This window comes from Muscardinus avellanarius (assembly GCF_963383645.1).
Source record: "Muscardinus avellanarius genome assembly, chromosome: 11".
NCBI lineage: Eukaryota > Metazoa > Chordata > Mammalia > Rodentia > Gliridae > Muscardinus > Muscardinus avellanarius.
In genome coordinates, this window is record NC_137797.1 from 103,526,094 (window position 1) to 103,541,178 (window position 15,085).

General features: G+C 48.9%; 1 protein-coding gene across 2 annotated transcripts in view; it reads right to left on the minus strand.

The window, feature by feature from the left end:
• The window catches only part of DUSP16 (dual specificity phosphatase 16), a gene marked incomplete at both ends in the record, with an annotated part of 35,596 nt that extends 26,467 nt beyond the window's left edge, over positions 1-9,129 (minus strand). For both annotated transcript variants that reach the window (XM_080706606.1, XM_080706605.1), the window contains 2 exons: positions 7,638-7,776; positions 8,902-9,129. In XM_080706606.1, the coding sequence (XP_080562732.1) occupies positions 7,638-7,776; positions 8,902-9,129 (367 nt within the window). The remainder of the gene's footprint in view (positions 1-7,637; positions 7,777-8,901) is intronic.
• Positions 9,130-15,085: the final 5,956 nt, after the last annotated feature.

The window sequence follows — 15,085 nt, forward strand, 5'->3', positions numbered from 1 at the left end:
TGTTTCAATGAATAGCTGTTGATGGACATAAGTCTTGTATATTGTTGTGTTCACGGGGGTTTCCTGATTGCACTCAAAGCCAACAGCTATCCTGGCATGGGTGGGGGCACAGAACCTGCTTCCTACTCGTGGGCCAGAATGTCTCAGAAGACCCTGGGTGAGAAAGGAGGTCGCAGGCAGGGAAGACACTCTGCCCCTGAAGGCGGAAAGGCACAGCTGGTGAACGCCATTCTGGCTGCCCAGAGCAATGCCGAATCCTTCCTGGGCTTCCCCCCACATCCAGGGCACTTTCTGCCAAAGAATCTGCAAGAGGAGTTCTTGACGCTCCACGGGGCCCAGGACAGCGTGTGGAGAGTGCAGCTGGCAGCTCTGTGAAGGGATGGCTGGATGAGCTTCTGGTGATGGGGGCTCAACGGAATGTGCTATCAACTGGGGGGACTCCAAGTTGGCAGGAAAAAGGAACACAGTCTGCTCTGGGGAGCATGAACCAAGAGTCAAATGTGCCTAACTGAGCTGTCCGTGAACCGCTTTCAAGGTGCTCCTCGGGTCTTTCTACGTGAGGCTCGAAGCCTGCTCATCCACCTGAGGCAGGCTCCCGAGAGCCTGTGTATATCCACTCCGCCAACTGCGAGCTCACGGGAGACTTCACAGAGCAGCGAAGGAAGAGACCAATACCTTCAGTCCACCAAGTAACACTGACCCCACCGGGATGCACACAGAAGCTCACGGGACACTTCCTAAATGTCTACTGTGAGCTGGACACACTGCAGGTAAGGGGCCACTGGTGACCGAGACAGGCCCTCTCTGGAGTTGTCAGTTTAGTGATACAAATTTAACCAAGAGTTTAGATGAACAGTTAACTAAATACAGCAGGTGGCCAAAGGAGCGTGAAATCGACTGTATGGTGGCTAGGCTAGGCTTACCAACACTGATCCCACCTGAGGGGAGAGAGCAGGAGACCCCGGCGCAGGAGAGAGCCTTTGTGGAGCCCACAGCGCACGACGCTGCAGGTTCCCGCAACCGGGATAAAGGTCTGGCCAGACCAAACAAGCCAAAAGAAACAACCGAGGACTCACAGTGGCGTTAGATGTAGTCAGAGACACAGGCAGAGGCGGGCCACTGCAAAGCCTTTGAGTCAGTCAAGAATTTTGTAATTAAGAGTGTTGATGCACGTTAAACTGAAAGTGATGCATCTGAAATACTTTAAAAACATAAACGGATGAATGGAGGCATAGCTCAATGGTTGAGCACTTGCTTAGCATGCTTGAGGTCCTGGGTTCAATCCCCAGCACCACACAAACAAATGAAAACTAATACTACGGAGGGCGGTGGTGCACACCTATGATCCCAGCCACTTAGGAGCCTGAGGCAGGAGGATTGAAAGTTCCAGGCCAGTCTTAGCAACTTAAGGAGGCCCTGTCTCAAAATAAAAATAAAAGAGGCGGGCAGTGTAGCTCCGTGGTAGAGCATCCCCTCCCTGGCTTCGATGCCCAGTAAACCTTTTTAATGTATATAAAATAAGATTAAAAGCAAAAATAAGTGTAACTTTGGCCACAGTGTGAGTAATGGATTCGAAAATGGCTAAACAGAGGACGTGAGAAGACGGCTAGACTCCAGTGGCCTGGGGGGGACACGGGCCCGACCAATTTTATTTTTATTTTGAAACAGGGTCTGGCTAAGTTGCTGAGGTTGGCCTTAAATCGGTGATCTTTTTGTCTCAGCCTCCCAAGTTCTGGGATTACAGGTGTGTGCCACCACGGAGTTATAAATGGTACCAAACCCTGAAAACGGTCCTGAGCACAGGTGCTGACCAGCAACACCTCTGCCCTCCCCTCCCCTCACTTCGCCTCTGTGGGGCGAGCGGCAGGCAGAGCGGGCCCACCTAGTCCTCCTACTGCTACGATTGTGCCCACTAAGCTGGGAGTTTATTCTTTGCAACTAATTCTCCACAGTTTTTTAAAGATATTTAAAGGAACCCAGACTTTTCTGAAATATTCTCTATCGATCTAGATTCTCACTAAATTAGAAATCCACCCATTTTTAGCCAAATAGAAATTACAGCATTTCCCTTACAAAGCCCTGCCTAGGATGCAAAGCCATGTATAAAAGAAAAACGTTTACGTCCCACCCACTCTGGCACCTCACTGATGAGTTCTTGAGTCTTAACTTTTTTTGGTGCTGGCAGCTGAACCCTGGGGTGTCCTACCTCTGAGCTATATCCCCAGCCCTTTTTATTTTGAAACAGGGTCTAAGTTGAGACTGGCCTTGAATCTGCAATCTTCCTGTTTTAGCCTCCCGAGTTCTGGGATTGCACGTGTGCTCCCCCATACCCAGCTGCTTAAGTTTTCACTTGTTTATTTAGGTACCAGAAATTGCACCCAGGGTCATTCTACTTTCGAGTTTTGCCACCAGAGCTTTTCTTCCAGCCTCCCTGAGTTGCTGAGGGCCTCCCTAAATCGGTGAGACTAGCCTCAAGCCTGTCTCCGCCTCCTTCCCCAGTACTGGGATCACAGACGTGGCTACCACAACCAGTTTAAATCTAACATTCAAAACGGCTGTGGAGAGCAGCCCTTCTGCTTCTGTAATAACTGAATTCAAAACTGGGGCAGGTGCAATTACCCACCCACCGATGACGGAAGCCTTCCTTTAAGGATCCAAATCCATCCTTTCTGCTAAGATGCTGCTGCTGTTGGTAATTAAGCTTTTTTTTTTTTTTTTTTTTTTTTTGGTGGTACTGGGGTTCCTGGAAACCCTTCTACCTCCGGGCTACACTCCCAGGCCTATTTTTATACTTTTTATTTGGAAACAGGGTCTCTTAAACCAGCGCGGCTGGCTTCGAACCTGTGAGATCCTCCTGTCTCAGCCTCCCAAGCGCTGGGATTACAAGCGTGCGCCACTACACCCGACTTATTCTTTATTTTGAAACAGGGTCTCACTGAGTTGCAAAGAGCCCCACTAATTAGCTGAGGCTGTCTGCAAACTGCGATCCTCCTATCTCAGCCTCCCAGATGCTGGGATTACAAGCGTGCCCACCATGCCCAGCTCCCAGCCTTGTTTTTATTCTTTACTTTGAAACAGGGTCTCACTAAGTTGCAGAGGGCCTAAGTAACTGAGGCTGTCTGCAAACCTTTGATCCTCCTGTCTCAGCCTCCCAAGTACTAGGATTACAAGCATGTACCACCACACCCACCTTAGCAATTACTTTTTTTTTTTTTTTTTTTTTTGGTGGTACTGGGGTTCCTGGAAGCCCTTCTATCTCCGAGCTACACTCCCAGATCTATTTTTTATATTTTTATTTGGAAACGGTCTCTTATGCCAGCGCGGCTGGCTTCGAACCTGCGCGATCCTCCTGTCTCCGCCTCCCAAGCATGGGGATTACAAGCGTGCACCACCACGCCCAGCTGCAATTACATTTTTTTAAACATAAAAATTATTCCAACTTTTCTCCTTTAACATGGATTCAGACTTATCTTTTTTTCCGTGTTACTGGAGATTGAACCCAGGGACATTCTACCTGTAAGATATACCCCCAGCCCTATTTTTTTATTCTTTATTTTGAAACAGGGCCTAAGTTGCAGAGGGCCTCACTAAGTAGCTGAGGCTGGCCTCGAACCCGATTCCTCCTGTCTCAGCCTCCCGAGTGATGGGATTACGAGAGTGCACCACCATGCCCGCTCAGACTTGTCTTTTTGATTAAAGTTAAGTGCCTATAATTATTAGCTGTTTATCAAATTTCGGTATTTAAGGATCACACAAAATGAGCATTAATTACAGCAGTATTTGTATTCATTTTAACACGTTTAAGTCCACTTCAAGAGCACCTCCCCATATCCCACCCCCTTCCTCGCAGCCTCCTTTTCTATCTCTTTTTTCTGGTATTTTTTTCCCCAGTACTGGGGATGGAACCCAGGGGCATTCTACCTTTGAGGTACATCCCCCAACCCTATTTTTTTTTAATTCTTTATTTTGCAACAGGGTCTCGCTAAGTTGCAGAGGGCTAAGTAGCTGAGGCTGGCCACGAACCCGGATCGTCCTGTCTCAGCCTCCCCAGTACGGGGATTACAAGGGTGCGCCACCTCGCCCGGCTCTGTCTCCTTTTTCCTAGCTCACTGGGACACCGCCATCAGTTCCTTGGGCAGTCCAGTCCCTTCTCCAACTCGCTCTCCAGTTCTCCCCGCCTCCCTGACACCATAAGATCATCACACACAGCTGGTGTTTTCCTCCTTTCTCAAGGTGCTAGATGTTCTAAACTGGTGGGAAAATCACTCAAACTGCCGCTGTATCTCCGCATTGTCATGTCCATCAAGGCCGACAAGAAACCTCACTGCTGGAAGCCGGGGGGCGCTTGGGAACGAGCATCATTCCCAGTGACCTTGGAATTCGCAGTAGCTTCTGTGAGACGCCAGTGTGCTTCCGCATGGTCAGATATTTCTCCCCAAGAGAAACACTGAAGAAACTTTTATCAGTATGTCCTCTATCTCACATTCCTGGCACTGCCTCAGAGCAGCTAGACCTTGGCAACAAGAAGAAAACAAAATCGGGTTCCCAAGAACTGATGGGCACCCCTTCCCTAACATTCTTCTTCCCTTACTTCAATGTCCTCTCTACCCCAGAAGCGGACTCACTAGCCAAGAGAACAGCCGCTCGGTGAGAGGTTTTCAGGCGTTCAGGCAGGCGGTTAACATCAAGCACCCTTCCTCTCAGGTACCAGAATAGACCTGGCTGCTCAGAAACTCCGAAATACGGCCATTCAGACTGGAAGCCAGCTGCATGCTGGACGCGGCTGCGCAGCACGGCTCTGGGTGGCGCCTGGGTGAGGCCATGCAGGCCTCGCAGACATTTCTTGTAGGAAATGGGGACGTGAGTGTGTTCTGCCTCAGTGTGCATTGCCACCGTCCCTGGGTTGACCCAGCTGGTCAGAGAGCGTCCCTGCTTCTTTCCTGCCCAGCGAGTGCCCCCCAGAGCTACATGAGTGCTAAGAACTGGTCCAGAGAACTAAGGCTGCCCTGGGTAGAGAAGCAAAGGCATGTGGGAAGTCAGGACCCTGTGCTGGAAACGCAGCTCGAGCCCCTCCTTCCGGGGTCGGCTTGGCCAAGCTGTCACTCAGAGCGGCAGGACGGCCACTCTGTCATGAAGCACATCTGGGCCTCTTTAAGAAAAGCATGGATCCCCTTCAGAGAATCTGCAGTCAAGTCCCTCAGCGGCTCGAGGAGCAGGTGGAGCTAGACTCACCAAGTGAGCTCAGTGGACTACAATCATTACTGCTGATGTCCTTGTGCGGTACTGGGCACGGAACCCAGGGCACTCTACCTCCGAGTTACACCCCAGCCCTATTTCCATTATTTTGAAACAGGGTCTCACTAAGTTCTGGAGGGCCTCACAAGCTGCTGATGGTGGCCACAAACCTGCAATCCTCCTGTCTCATAAGTACTGGGCTTCCAAGGGTGTGCCACCACACCTGGCTTAGTAATTGTTATGTTTATCACACATTTATTCTTTATTAAAAGAGTGTGACTATCAGGCTAAGCATGTAGCTCAGTGGTAGAACAATGGCTTAGCATGTGCAAGGCCTGGGGCTCAACGCCCAGCAACACACACACACACACACACACACACACACACACACACCTATTCTCCTATTCTCAATCACCAAATTGTGGTGTGTGTGTGTGTGTGTGTGTGTGTGTGTGTGTGTGTGTGTTACTGGAGATTGAACCCAGGGGCATTTGACTGCTGAGCTACATATCCAGCCCTGCTTTCTTTATTTTCAAACAGGGTCTCACTAAGTCGTGGAGGCCTTACACGTTGCTGAGGCTGCCTGCGAATCTGTGATCCTCCTGTCTCAGCCTCCCAAGTGCTGAGATCACAAGTGTGTGTCACCAGGCCCAGCTTCAATCACAAAATTCTACTAATTGCATTCAACAGGCCCCACTTCAGGACACTCAGACTGGGCAGAATCACAGCAGGAATGAAAAGTGTGGCTGGCAGCTGAGCTGACAGACGAGAACTACCCTTGTTAAAGAACTAAAGCAAGAGCTTGTGAGAAAAAACTGAAGACAAGGAAATCTAAACCCACAGAGTTTAAAAATGTTAATATAAAGACAGGCCTGGAGGAACAAGCCTGTAATCTCAGTACTGGGAGGCTAAGACGGGACTACCCCATGCTCAAAAACAGCCTCAGCAATGTAGTGAGACTCTCAGCAACCTAGTGAGACCCTATTTCAAAACAAAAAATAAAGCGAGTCGTGGTAGCGCACACTTGTAATCCCAGCATTGGGAGGCTGAGACAGGAGGATCGCAGTTCACAGCCAGCCTCAGCTACTTAGTGAGGACCTCTGCAACTCAGTGAGACCCTGTTTCAAAATAAAGAATAAAAGCCGGGCGTGGTGGTGCACACTTGCAATCCCAGCATTAGGGAGGTGGGGACTGGAGGATCACGGTTCATGGATGGCCTCATAGCGAGGCCCTTTACAACTCAGTGAGACCCTGTTTCAAAATAAAGAAAGAAAGTTCAATAAAAAATAGGGCTGGGGCATAGCTCGGAGGTAGCCCCTGGGTTCCACCCCCATTGCGGCAATACATAAATAAATAAATAATACAGAATAAATAAATAAGTCTGGAGGTACAGCTCAGAGAATGCCCCCTGGATCCCAGTACCATAAAGAAAAACAGCAGCTTCAGGGCACGTTACTGTGCGGCTGTGTTCCCCACTATGAGCCAGGCCACAGCAAAGGCCTCGGCAATGTGCAGGGCTGAGAAGCAGGGCTGAGCCGAGGTGGACTCCATCACCACTCTCCCTGGGACAGCTATTATAGCTGGTCCTTCCCATGTCCTTTATAACATCACCTGGTTGCTTAGCATTTATAAGTTGAAACATTTTTTCCTATTGTAAAAACAAAACAAAAACACATGGGAAAAATTAAGTTTTAAAATGGTTCCCCTAAAGAAGAAACACTGCACACATTCTCTCCCTACTTCACTGTTCATACGATCTAGAAATGCAACCTTTATCTTGGAGTCCACTTTATTTAGTGTGTGTGTGTGTGTGTGTGTGTGTGTGTGTGTGTGTGTGTGGTACTGGGGGTGGAACCCAGGGGCTTTTCTAACTCCGGGCTACACTCTCAGACCTATTTTATACTTTATTTGAAAACAGGATCTTACTAAGTTGCCGAGAGCCTCACTAAGTAGCTGAGGCTGGCCTCTAACCTACGCGATCCTCCTGCCTCAGCCTCCCAAGCGCGAGGATCACCAGCGTGCGCCACCACGCCCGGATCTTGGAGTCCACTTTAAGTGCTCACTACAGGTCTACCATGGGGACACTGGTCTGGCTGATGGGGAGCTGTAGTGTAGGTTGTCTGGTGTTTTCCTATCACAGGTGAGTGAAAGTCCTCAGACACAGACACTGGCCGTGAGCTGGCCATGTGGGCACAGCGGCCCATGCAGTGCTTCTAACTAGCAAGCACCCAGTGAAGAGGCTTTCAGCTAAGTCACAAGTGCACTGCCAGTGCGGAGAAAGACGTCACTGGGGCTGCCGGCCCCGGTCACCAGCAGAGAGCTGTCATCAGCTCCACCTCAGTGTGCTGACCTCCCGCCCTGGGCTCCAGAGGCTCCCAGGTCCTCCCTGCCACACAGCTCACCTGCAAGCAGGTGGACAGAGGCGAAGCTCTTCTCCAGTTTACCCAGAAGTACAGTGAGGAAGCAGTCTGACGACAGAGAGGCGACATCTTGGGAGCTCTGATCATAAACGACCACCTTCTGACTGCAATCAAGGTCAACCTGAAATGAAACGGAGCCTTGTTAGGGAGGAAGATGAAAAAACCACCTCACAAACCACCAGGTGCATAGGGTGCCAACTACTGGTGCTAAAGCAAGTAACTGCTGCTTCTTTTCAACTAATAATTTGAATAAAAATAAGATGCTGCCCAGCATTTGGTTCAAATGCTATCAAACAGGCAGGCGTGGTGGTGCACACTTTGGAGTCCTAGTACTTGGGAGGTCGAAACAGGAGGACCACAAGCTCACAGCCAGCCTCAGCTATTTAGTAAGGGCCTCCACCACCCAGTGAGACCCGGCTTCAAAATAAAAAACAGGGCTGAGTATAGCTCGGAGGTACAATGCCTGAGTTCAATCCCCAGTACCAAAAAAAAAACAAGCTATGAAATGGTTTGGATGTATTCAGAATTCTTTTGTTTTAAATCTTTGACACTATAAAAGAGTAAAGTTCATAAACCAAGTAATACGTAAAATAAACATAGCAATTCCTGACCTAAAAAAAATACTTTTGAAAAGTGGTTCCCACATAACAGCAAAGAAATCAGTTATTTATTAAAAATAAAAGATGATCTCATTTTTATCCCTGAAGAAAATAGCCGTCTGTACCACACAGATGACATTTCAGAGCAATGTCTGTACTGAGAAAACAATTTCAGCACGCCCTTGAATAGAGACACAGCACACATCGAAACCGAAGCGACAATGAGCCCTGCAGCCTGCTTCAAATGCCCTTAAATGGGACAGTATGACTGTAAATTCTTTTGAGGTACTGCAAAGTACCAAAATCTAAAAAGCAACCAAAACTTCCTCAAGTACTTCTCCACTTGAAAATGAGAATTCAACTAAAAAGCATTCCCGCTTTGTGTGTCTGTGTGTTTAAAAGGCAAGAGAGCCGGGCGTGGTGGCGCACGCTTGTCATCCCCGCGCTTGGGAGGCTGAGACAGGAGGATCGCGCAGGTTCGAAGCCAGCCTCAGCTACTGAGTGAGGCTCTCAGCAACTTAGTGAGACAGTTTCCAAATAAAGTCTAAAATAGGTCTGGGAGTGTAGCCCGGAGGTAGGAAGCCCCTGGGTTCCACCTCAAGAACCACAAAGAAAAAAAGAGAAAAACAGCCAGCAAAAGCCTTCACCTTGTGCTTCGCCGAGTGCTGGATGAGCTCTGTGATCAGCACTTTGTCCTGCTGCAGCCTTCGCTTCATGAGCTTGGAGCAGTTGATGTTGATGGCTTCCAAGATGTGGGAGGTGTTGTACTCCACGAACGGCCGGCTATCGATTAGCAGCACTCTCTCTGTTCCACTCTCCAGCAGAGCCACCAAGCTCTCAGTAACGATGTGGGCTCCAGTCATCTCATGGGCCATGACAACAGCGAGTCCTCTTTCCCACCCCTTCTTTAATGTGCCACGGTGCTGTGCGGTGGCGTGCTCAAGGGCTCGGCCTCTCCATGGCACCGAGGTGCGCGGTCAGGCTGGCGCCGACGGGCAGGGCGTGGGCCCTATCTTCAGCTGGAGCCTCCAGGGTCTCGTCTCTCGCCCGCCGACGTGCTCTTGCCAAGGGCTCCGTCCACAAAGCAGCCCCTCACGTGGTCACAGAGAGGTGACTGGAATGGCCGCTCCTCAACGAAAGATGCTCTGGGGCAGCCAGAGCCTACACCATCCTCTACCTTTGCTCCGCGCTCCAGCAGCTTCACCCTGGACTGACAGCCTGCACGGAGAGACAGACAGAAAACAAACCGCGGAGTCAGAAAGAAGTGTCAGGTCAGAGCGTATGAGTCACAGTGTTCACTCCATTAATCGAATTCCACACGCGATGTACTGTGTCCTTCGCACAACAGGCAGGTCTTCAGAAGCAGTGCACCAGTGATCATCCAACTACCTCAAAACGAAAACTTCAAGAAAACAAAACGTGACATATTCACGAGTTATAATCCACGGGGGCCCAAAAATGAACAACCTGTATGGAATTAAAAGGCACCAAGGCAGCTCAAGTGTCCAAATGGTTTTCTTCTGTTTCATTTACTTATTTCTTAAAAACAGAGCACGGACAACAGTCAATGACCAGGTTAGTAATCCCACATTATCAGAACAACAAAACAAACATTTTCAAATGACTTAAAAATTACTGTGAAGAGAAAAAGTGAAGGTGAGTGAACGTGAATAGACGTGAATGGCCGCGCCAGTGCCAGGATGCAGCCGTCCCAGAGAGGACGCAGAAACAGGAGGCTCCCTACGCTTCAGGTCCCGTGAAGAGGGGCAAAATGGCTAATACGCTGTCACAGCGCCTGCTGGGCTAACGCTGGGCTCGTGTCCGCACGCCCCGGGAGCGGCCGCACACCACCACGGCCTGTCTCCTCCCGTGGCCGTGGCCGGCCCCCGCCCACCCCCAGTTCCTCATCTGTGAGGCTCACCCTGCACTTCTCGTGCCTCATTCTCAAGAGAATCAGACTCTTGACCGTAGGAAATCCTCTCTCTTAACCAGGGCTCTGCGTCAGCAACCAACACACAGATCCCCGGAGGCTGGGCCCAGGGCCCTGTTCTCACCAAACTCCTAGAATCCATCCTTTCCTGGTGAGCTGGAGTCTGAGGCCCGCAATGTGGACCTGACCTGGCCTTCAGTATTTTTAGATCCTCCCTCCCTCTGTTCATCTCTGCTTCTGAGAACCCCTCTACCGACCCAACGAGGTGTCTCCTGTTGTCACCCAGCTTCCAGGAGTTGAACCAGCCGCAAGGGTTACAGTGACGCCTCTCACCTCCACGGTGCTCAAACGTAAGCTCCGTCACACTATCGAACAAACCCTCCTGTCCTGAAGACAACTGAGATGCTCAACAGAGGTTTGGATTGCTGGTTTTCTATAAGGATGGCAGAATTTTCAAGGATCTGTGGGTTCCAGTTCCTTATTTTAGAATTATACATTTGAAACTGGGGCATGGAGAAGAGCGTAGAGAAGCAGCCACGCCATTTGCTGGTCCTGTGACGGGGCAGACCCGGGGCCTCGCGAAGCTGCGTCCTCACCTACGTGCAGGGGCAATGGTGGCCCTGTCTCCTCAAAAGCTGCTCTGAGGAGAAAGCCACCTAGTTTGTCTGCAAGCCCTAGGTGAAAAGGGCTCTGCGTGGAGGAGAGGAGGGGGATGCTCTCGGATTCTCTAGCAGCAAATCCTCCGGCCGGGTCTGACAGACGGAGGTAGCTGCACCCTCCCCGGCCCTGCATCCTTGAGCCTAGCCAGCCCCAGCCAGCAAGAAGGCCCCGAGATCTTACTCACCCATCTTACAAACCAGCTGCATGTGCATGTCACACATCATATGCCCATCTTGTCATCCAACAAACGCCTTTCATCATATTAACCTTCATTCTTAGTGTAGCTTTTATGTCAATGAGGTGCACAAACTAGAGCAGGAGAATCTGGCCGCCCAGCCAGCAAGTAAACGGCAAAGCACCTACCCGGCTGCCAGTGTCCCCACGCACCTGTCCTCACAATGGAACTGGACTGCAAAGAAAGGCTTGTCCGCGAGGGAGCCTGGGCGCACAGAGAGTGGGAACCCGAGACCAGAGCACGCTGAGCCAGCCCCGGCACTGCGCCCGAGTCTGACGGGCTTCGCCCCAAGATAAAGCCCGGGGGACAAAGCGGCAGCCTGCGGCAGCGGACCCACGGACAAAGCGGGATGGCAGAGCCGAGCCAGAGACCCTCCCCGCCACCAGAGGAGGCCTCGAGGTGGCTCTACAAGGAAGCTGCGGGCGGGCAACGGGGTCCTGGCCGGCGACGCCCCCCTGTCCACCTTCCTGGTCAAGGTCTGATGTTCTGTGACTGATCCTGAGTGGACTGCCCAGGCCGGGTGGAGGGCGAGGCAGCAATGGCCGTACTCTCTTACTGTGGGCCTCACGATTTGCTGAGGCTGGCCGTGAGCCTGCCATCCTCCTGTCTCAGCCTCCCAAGTCCTGGGATACAAGCGGTGTCACCATGCTGGCTTTACTGGTCAATTTTTAAAGCTCTAATTAATTTCTCCCCATTTTTAATAGACAACATATTCATATGGTTAAAACATATTAGTCTGAAAATATGTACATAGTATGAATGTGCAGTTTGTGTGTCCGTTACACTTCAATGAAGGTGCTAGAAACTACCACAATATTGAAATTCCAACAAATATATTTAAATTAAAAAGTTAAATATATTGAAAATGCTCTCTGAAGCTTTGTCCTTTATTTGCTCAGGTTCTATCCCTGCCCTCTAACTGGCATCCACGGGTGACAGTTTCTTCTGATTTCTTAAACAATAATAATAATGATGATGATGTAATGAATAAGACTAAAACACAAAAACATTCTTTTCCTTCTCCTTTGTTCAAATGGTTACACAGTATATACACTATTTTTGCATCTTGCTTTTTCACTCAATGCTTCAATTTTATTTTTTAACATTAAGTTTAAAAATGAACCAATCTCTACACCCATGGTCTCTCATATATGCCCTTTTAGAAATATAAATATGTGACTAACAGATAACTTCCCCAGTGACCCTAGAATCACATCTATAAATCAGCTGTTGAGGTACCTAAAAGCTAAAGACATTTCATAATACTGTGCTCAGTTGGTCAGCAAGTATCTCACGGCACACTGACAGGCAAATATCCTGTACAACTCCTCTGACTTAAAAGGTTCACGCACCACGTTTTGGAAATGACCTCTCAAGGTCAGCAGGGCAGTGTCTGTCATACTAAAGACTACTAACTTTGGCCAGGCTACCTCTCAGAGTAATTACAAAACTGCCTATGTTCAGAAATAAAGAATTTTTTTTTTTTAAGTACTGGGAGTAGAACCCGTGGGCTTTCTACCTCTGGGCTACCCCCCAGCCCTATTTTCTACTTTATTTAAACAGGGCCTCCCTACGTAGCTGAGGCTGGCTTTGAGCCTGCACGATCCTCCTGTCTCAGCCTCCCAAGCGCGGGGATTGTAAGTGAGCACCACCACGACCGGCTTGAAATAAAGAATTTAAAAGATTTTATTTACTCAGGAATAAGGACAAGTTGAGGCACTATGTTAGTATAACAAAATGACCAAATAAATACAAGAGAATAAAAGGGTCACATCTCACAAAGAAATATCATTTCTGGTATAGTTCACATTTTGACAAATAATTTTTCTTCTGCCTTTTTGTTGTCGTTTGTTTTGGGCATTCTGCCTTCAAGCTACACTCCAGCCCTCTTTATTTTTTGTTTCAGAAAGAAGGCCTTACCAGGTTGCTCAGCACTGAGCTCTCACCACATTTCGGAGGCTGTCCTTGAACCAGTGATCCTCCTGTCTCAGCCTCCCAAGTACGCGGATTACAGGCATGCATCACCATGCCCAGCTTGATTTATGGTTTATTTTAACATTAACATAAGTTGTATGAGAATGTTCTATTTGAATATGCAATTTTAAGGGTTTCCTGTGGTTTTATAGGTCATTTATGTTTTATATTCTATTCAGTTATGTAAGGAAAGGTATCTATGACTTGGTAGTAGAAATCACTGAAATCATATTTACTGAAATTCATTCTACATCCAACTTTGCAAACATGCAGTTATCAATTAAGCATACTACCAAATTAGTTATGTTTGAGAACTGGAAATCTACTTTAATAAAAAGGTGAACAAGTGGAGTCTGTTCTAATTAAAAGAACAATCTAAAGTCTGATTATAAAAGAAGCAATTATTTGCTATTGGAGTAATTAGCTAAAAGACAAAGATATTTGCTTTTTCTCAGTACATATACAGTCTTTATAGTTAGTGCCCAACCAACAAGAATTTTTAAAAAAAGAGATTTTTTTTTTTAAGTAATTCTACTAAGTGTCTTCCTTCTCTTAAGCGAGGACTTTTCTCTTTGCCTTAAAAACGCCACGCTGGCTCCCGGATCAGTCATGCCGACAGCGCACACGTTCTCCCCCCGGGTTACTCTCTGCCAACACCAGCAGCCCCTCTGCCCCTGGCTCAAGGGCCAGCCAGGGCAGCGGCGGGAGGGCCGGGGGCAGGCTGAGAACTAACTTCTCACTGAGGGCTGAACGGGGCAGCCTGCGAGAGGCGAGCTTCCCGTCAGACAGGCAGGCCTCCAGGTTAAACACTTCCTTTTACAAAAGGAAATTCTCCAGGGAAGGAGAAGGCTCCTACAGCTGCGGCTGCTTCAAAGTCTATTCTGCGTGGAAAGGAGTTTCGCTTTATTTGGTTGGGCTAGAGCTCAAGTTCACATTCTCAGAGTTTATGGAAAGGATATAATCAGGTGAGAAGTTTACTTTTATTAAACTACATGCCAGACTTAAATTTTTCCCTCCCATAAAACTGAAGAAACAGGCAACAAAATATACCAAACAGCCTCTCAGTAGAGCCCTAAACACAGACATTCAGTAACAGAAAAAAAGGAGCCAATCTACGGGGGAAAGGTAAGCTATGGTCTGCTGGACGCAGGACCGCCCGCGTCGTCACCTCTGGTTAGAGTCACTTCGCCTCACACATCGTGCACCAGCGGAGCGCTGACAGGAGGGGCCCGGTACTGCGCAAACATGTTCAGCTGAAAAGCACCGCCTCCCTCACGCCTCGCCGCGGGACACGAGGTGCTCTGACCGCGTTTTCTGGTCCAATCATGAGGACACATTCTGACAAGCCATAGCAATAGTGGAACAGACTCGACGAGACTGTCCAGGCCACGGCGGGCACGGAAACATTAGTGATTCAGAACAAGCCTAACGCGCTGGGTGTGGGGGCACACAACTGTAATCCCAGTACTTGGGAGGCTGAGGCAGAAGATCACAGGTTCGAGGCCAGTCACAGCAACTTAGTGAGACCCTCAGCAGCCTAATGAGACCTGATTTCAAAATAAAAGTAAAGCCAGACATGGTGGCACACGCTTGTCATCCCAGCATTTGGGAGGCTGAGACAGAAGGATTGCAGTTCGCAGACAGTCTCAGCTACTTAGTGAGGCCCTTTGCAACTCAGTGAGACCCCGCTTCAAAATGTAGAATAAAAAATAGGGCTGGGGGCGTAGCTCAGAGGTAGAATGTCCCTGGGTTGTACCTCCAGTGCAGCAAAAAAATTAAAAAATAAAATAAAAAGAGCCGGTGGTGTAGCTCAGTGGCCGGACGCCCCGGGTTCCATCCCCAGTCTCAGGTGGGGGTGGGGAATAAGCAAAACAGATTCAGACGGGGACAAATTTGTCCATCCTTGTTTTCTTGAGTATGTGCCAGACTACTCTAACTCAGTCAACTAACAAGTAAGTACTGGACACCCAATATGTTCTAGTCACTGCTATGAAAGTACAACAATAAACGATAATTAGCCACTATCATTTAT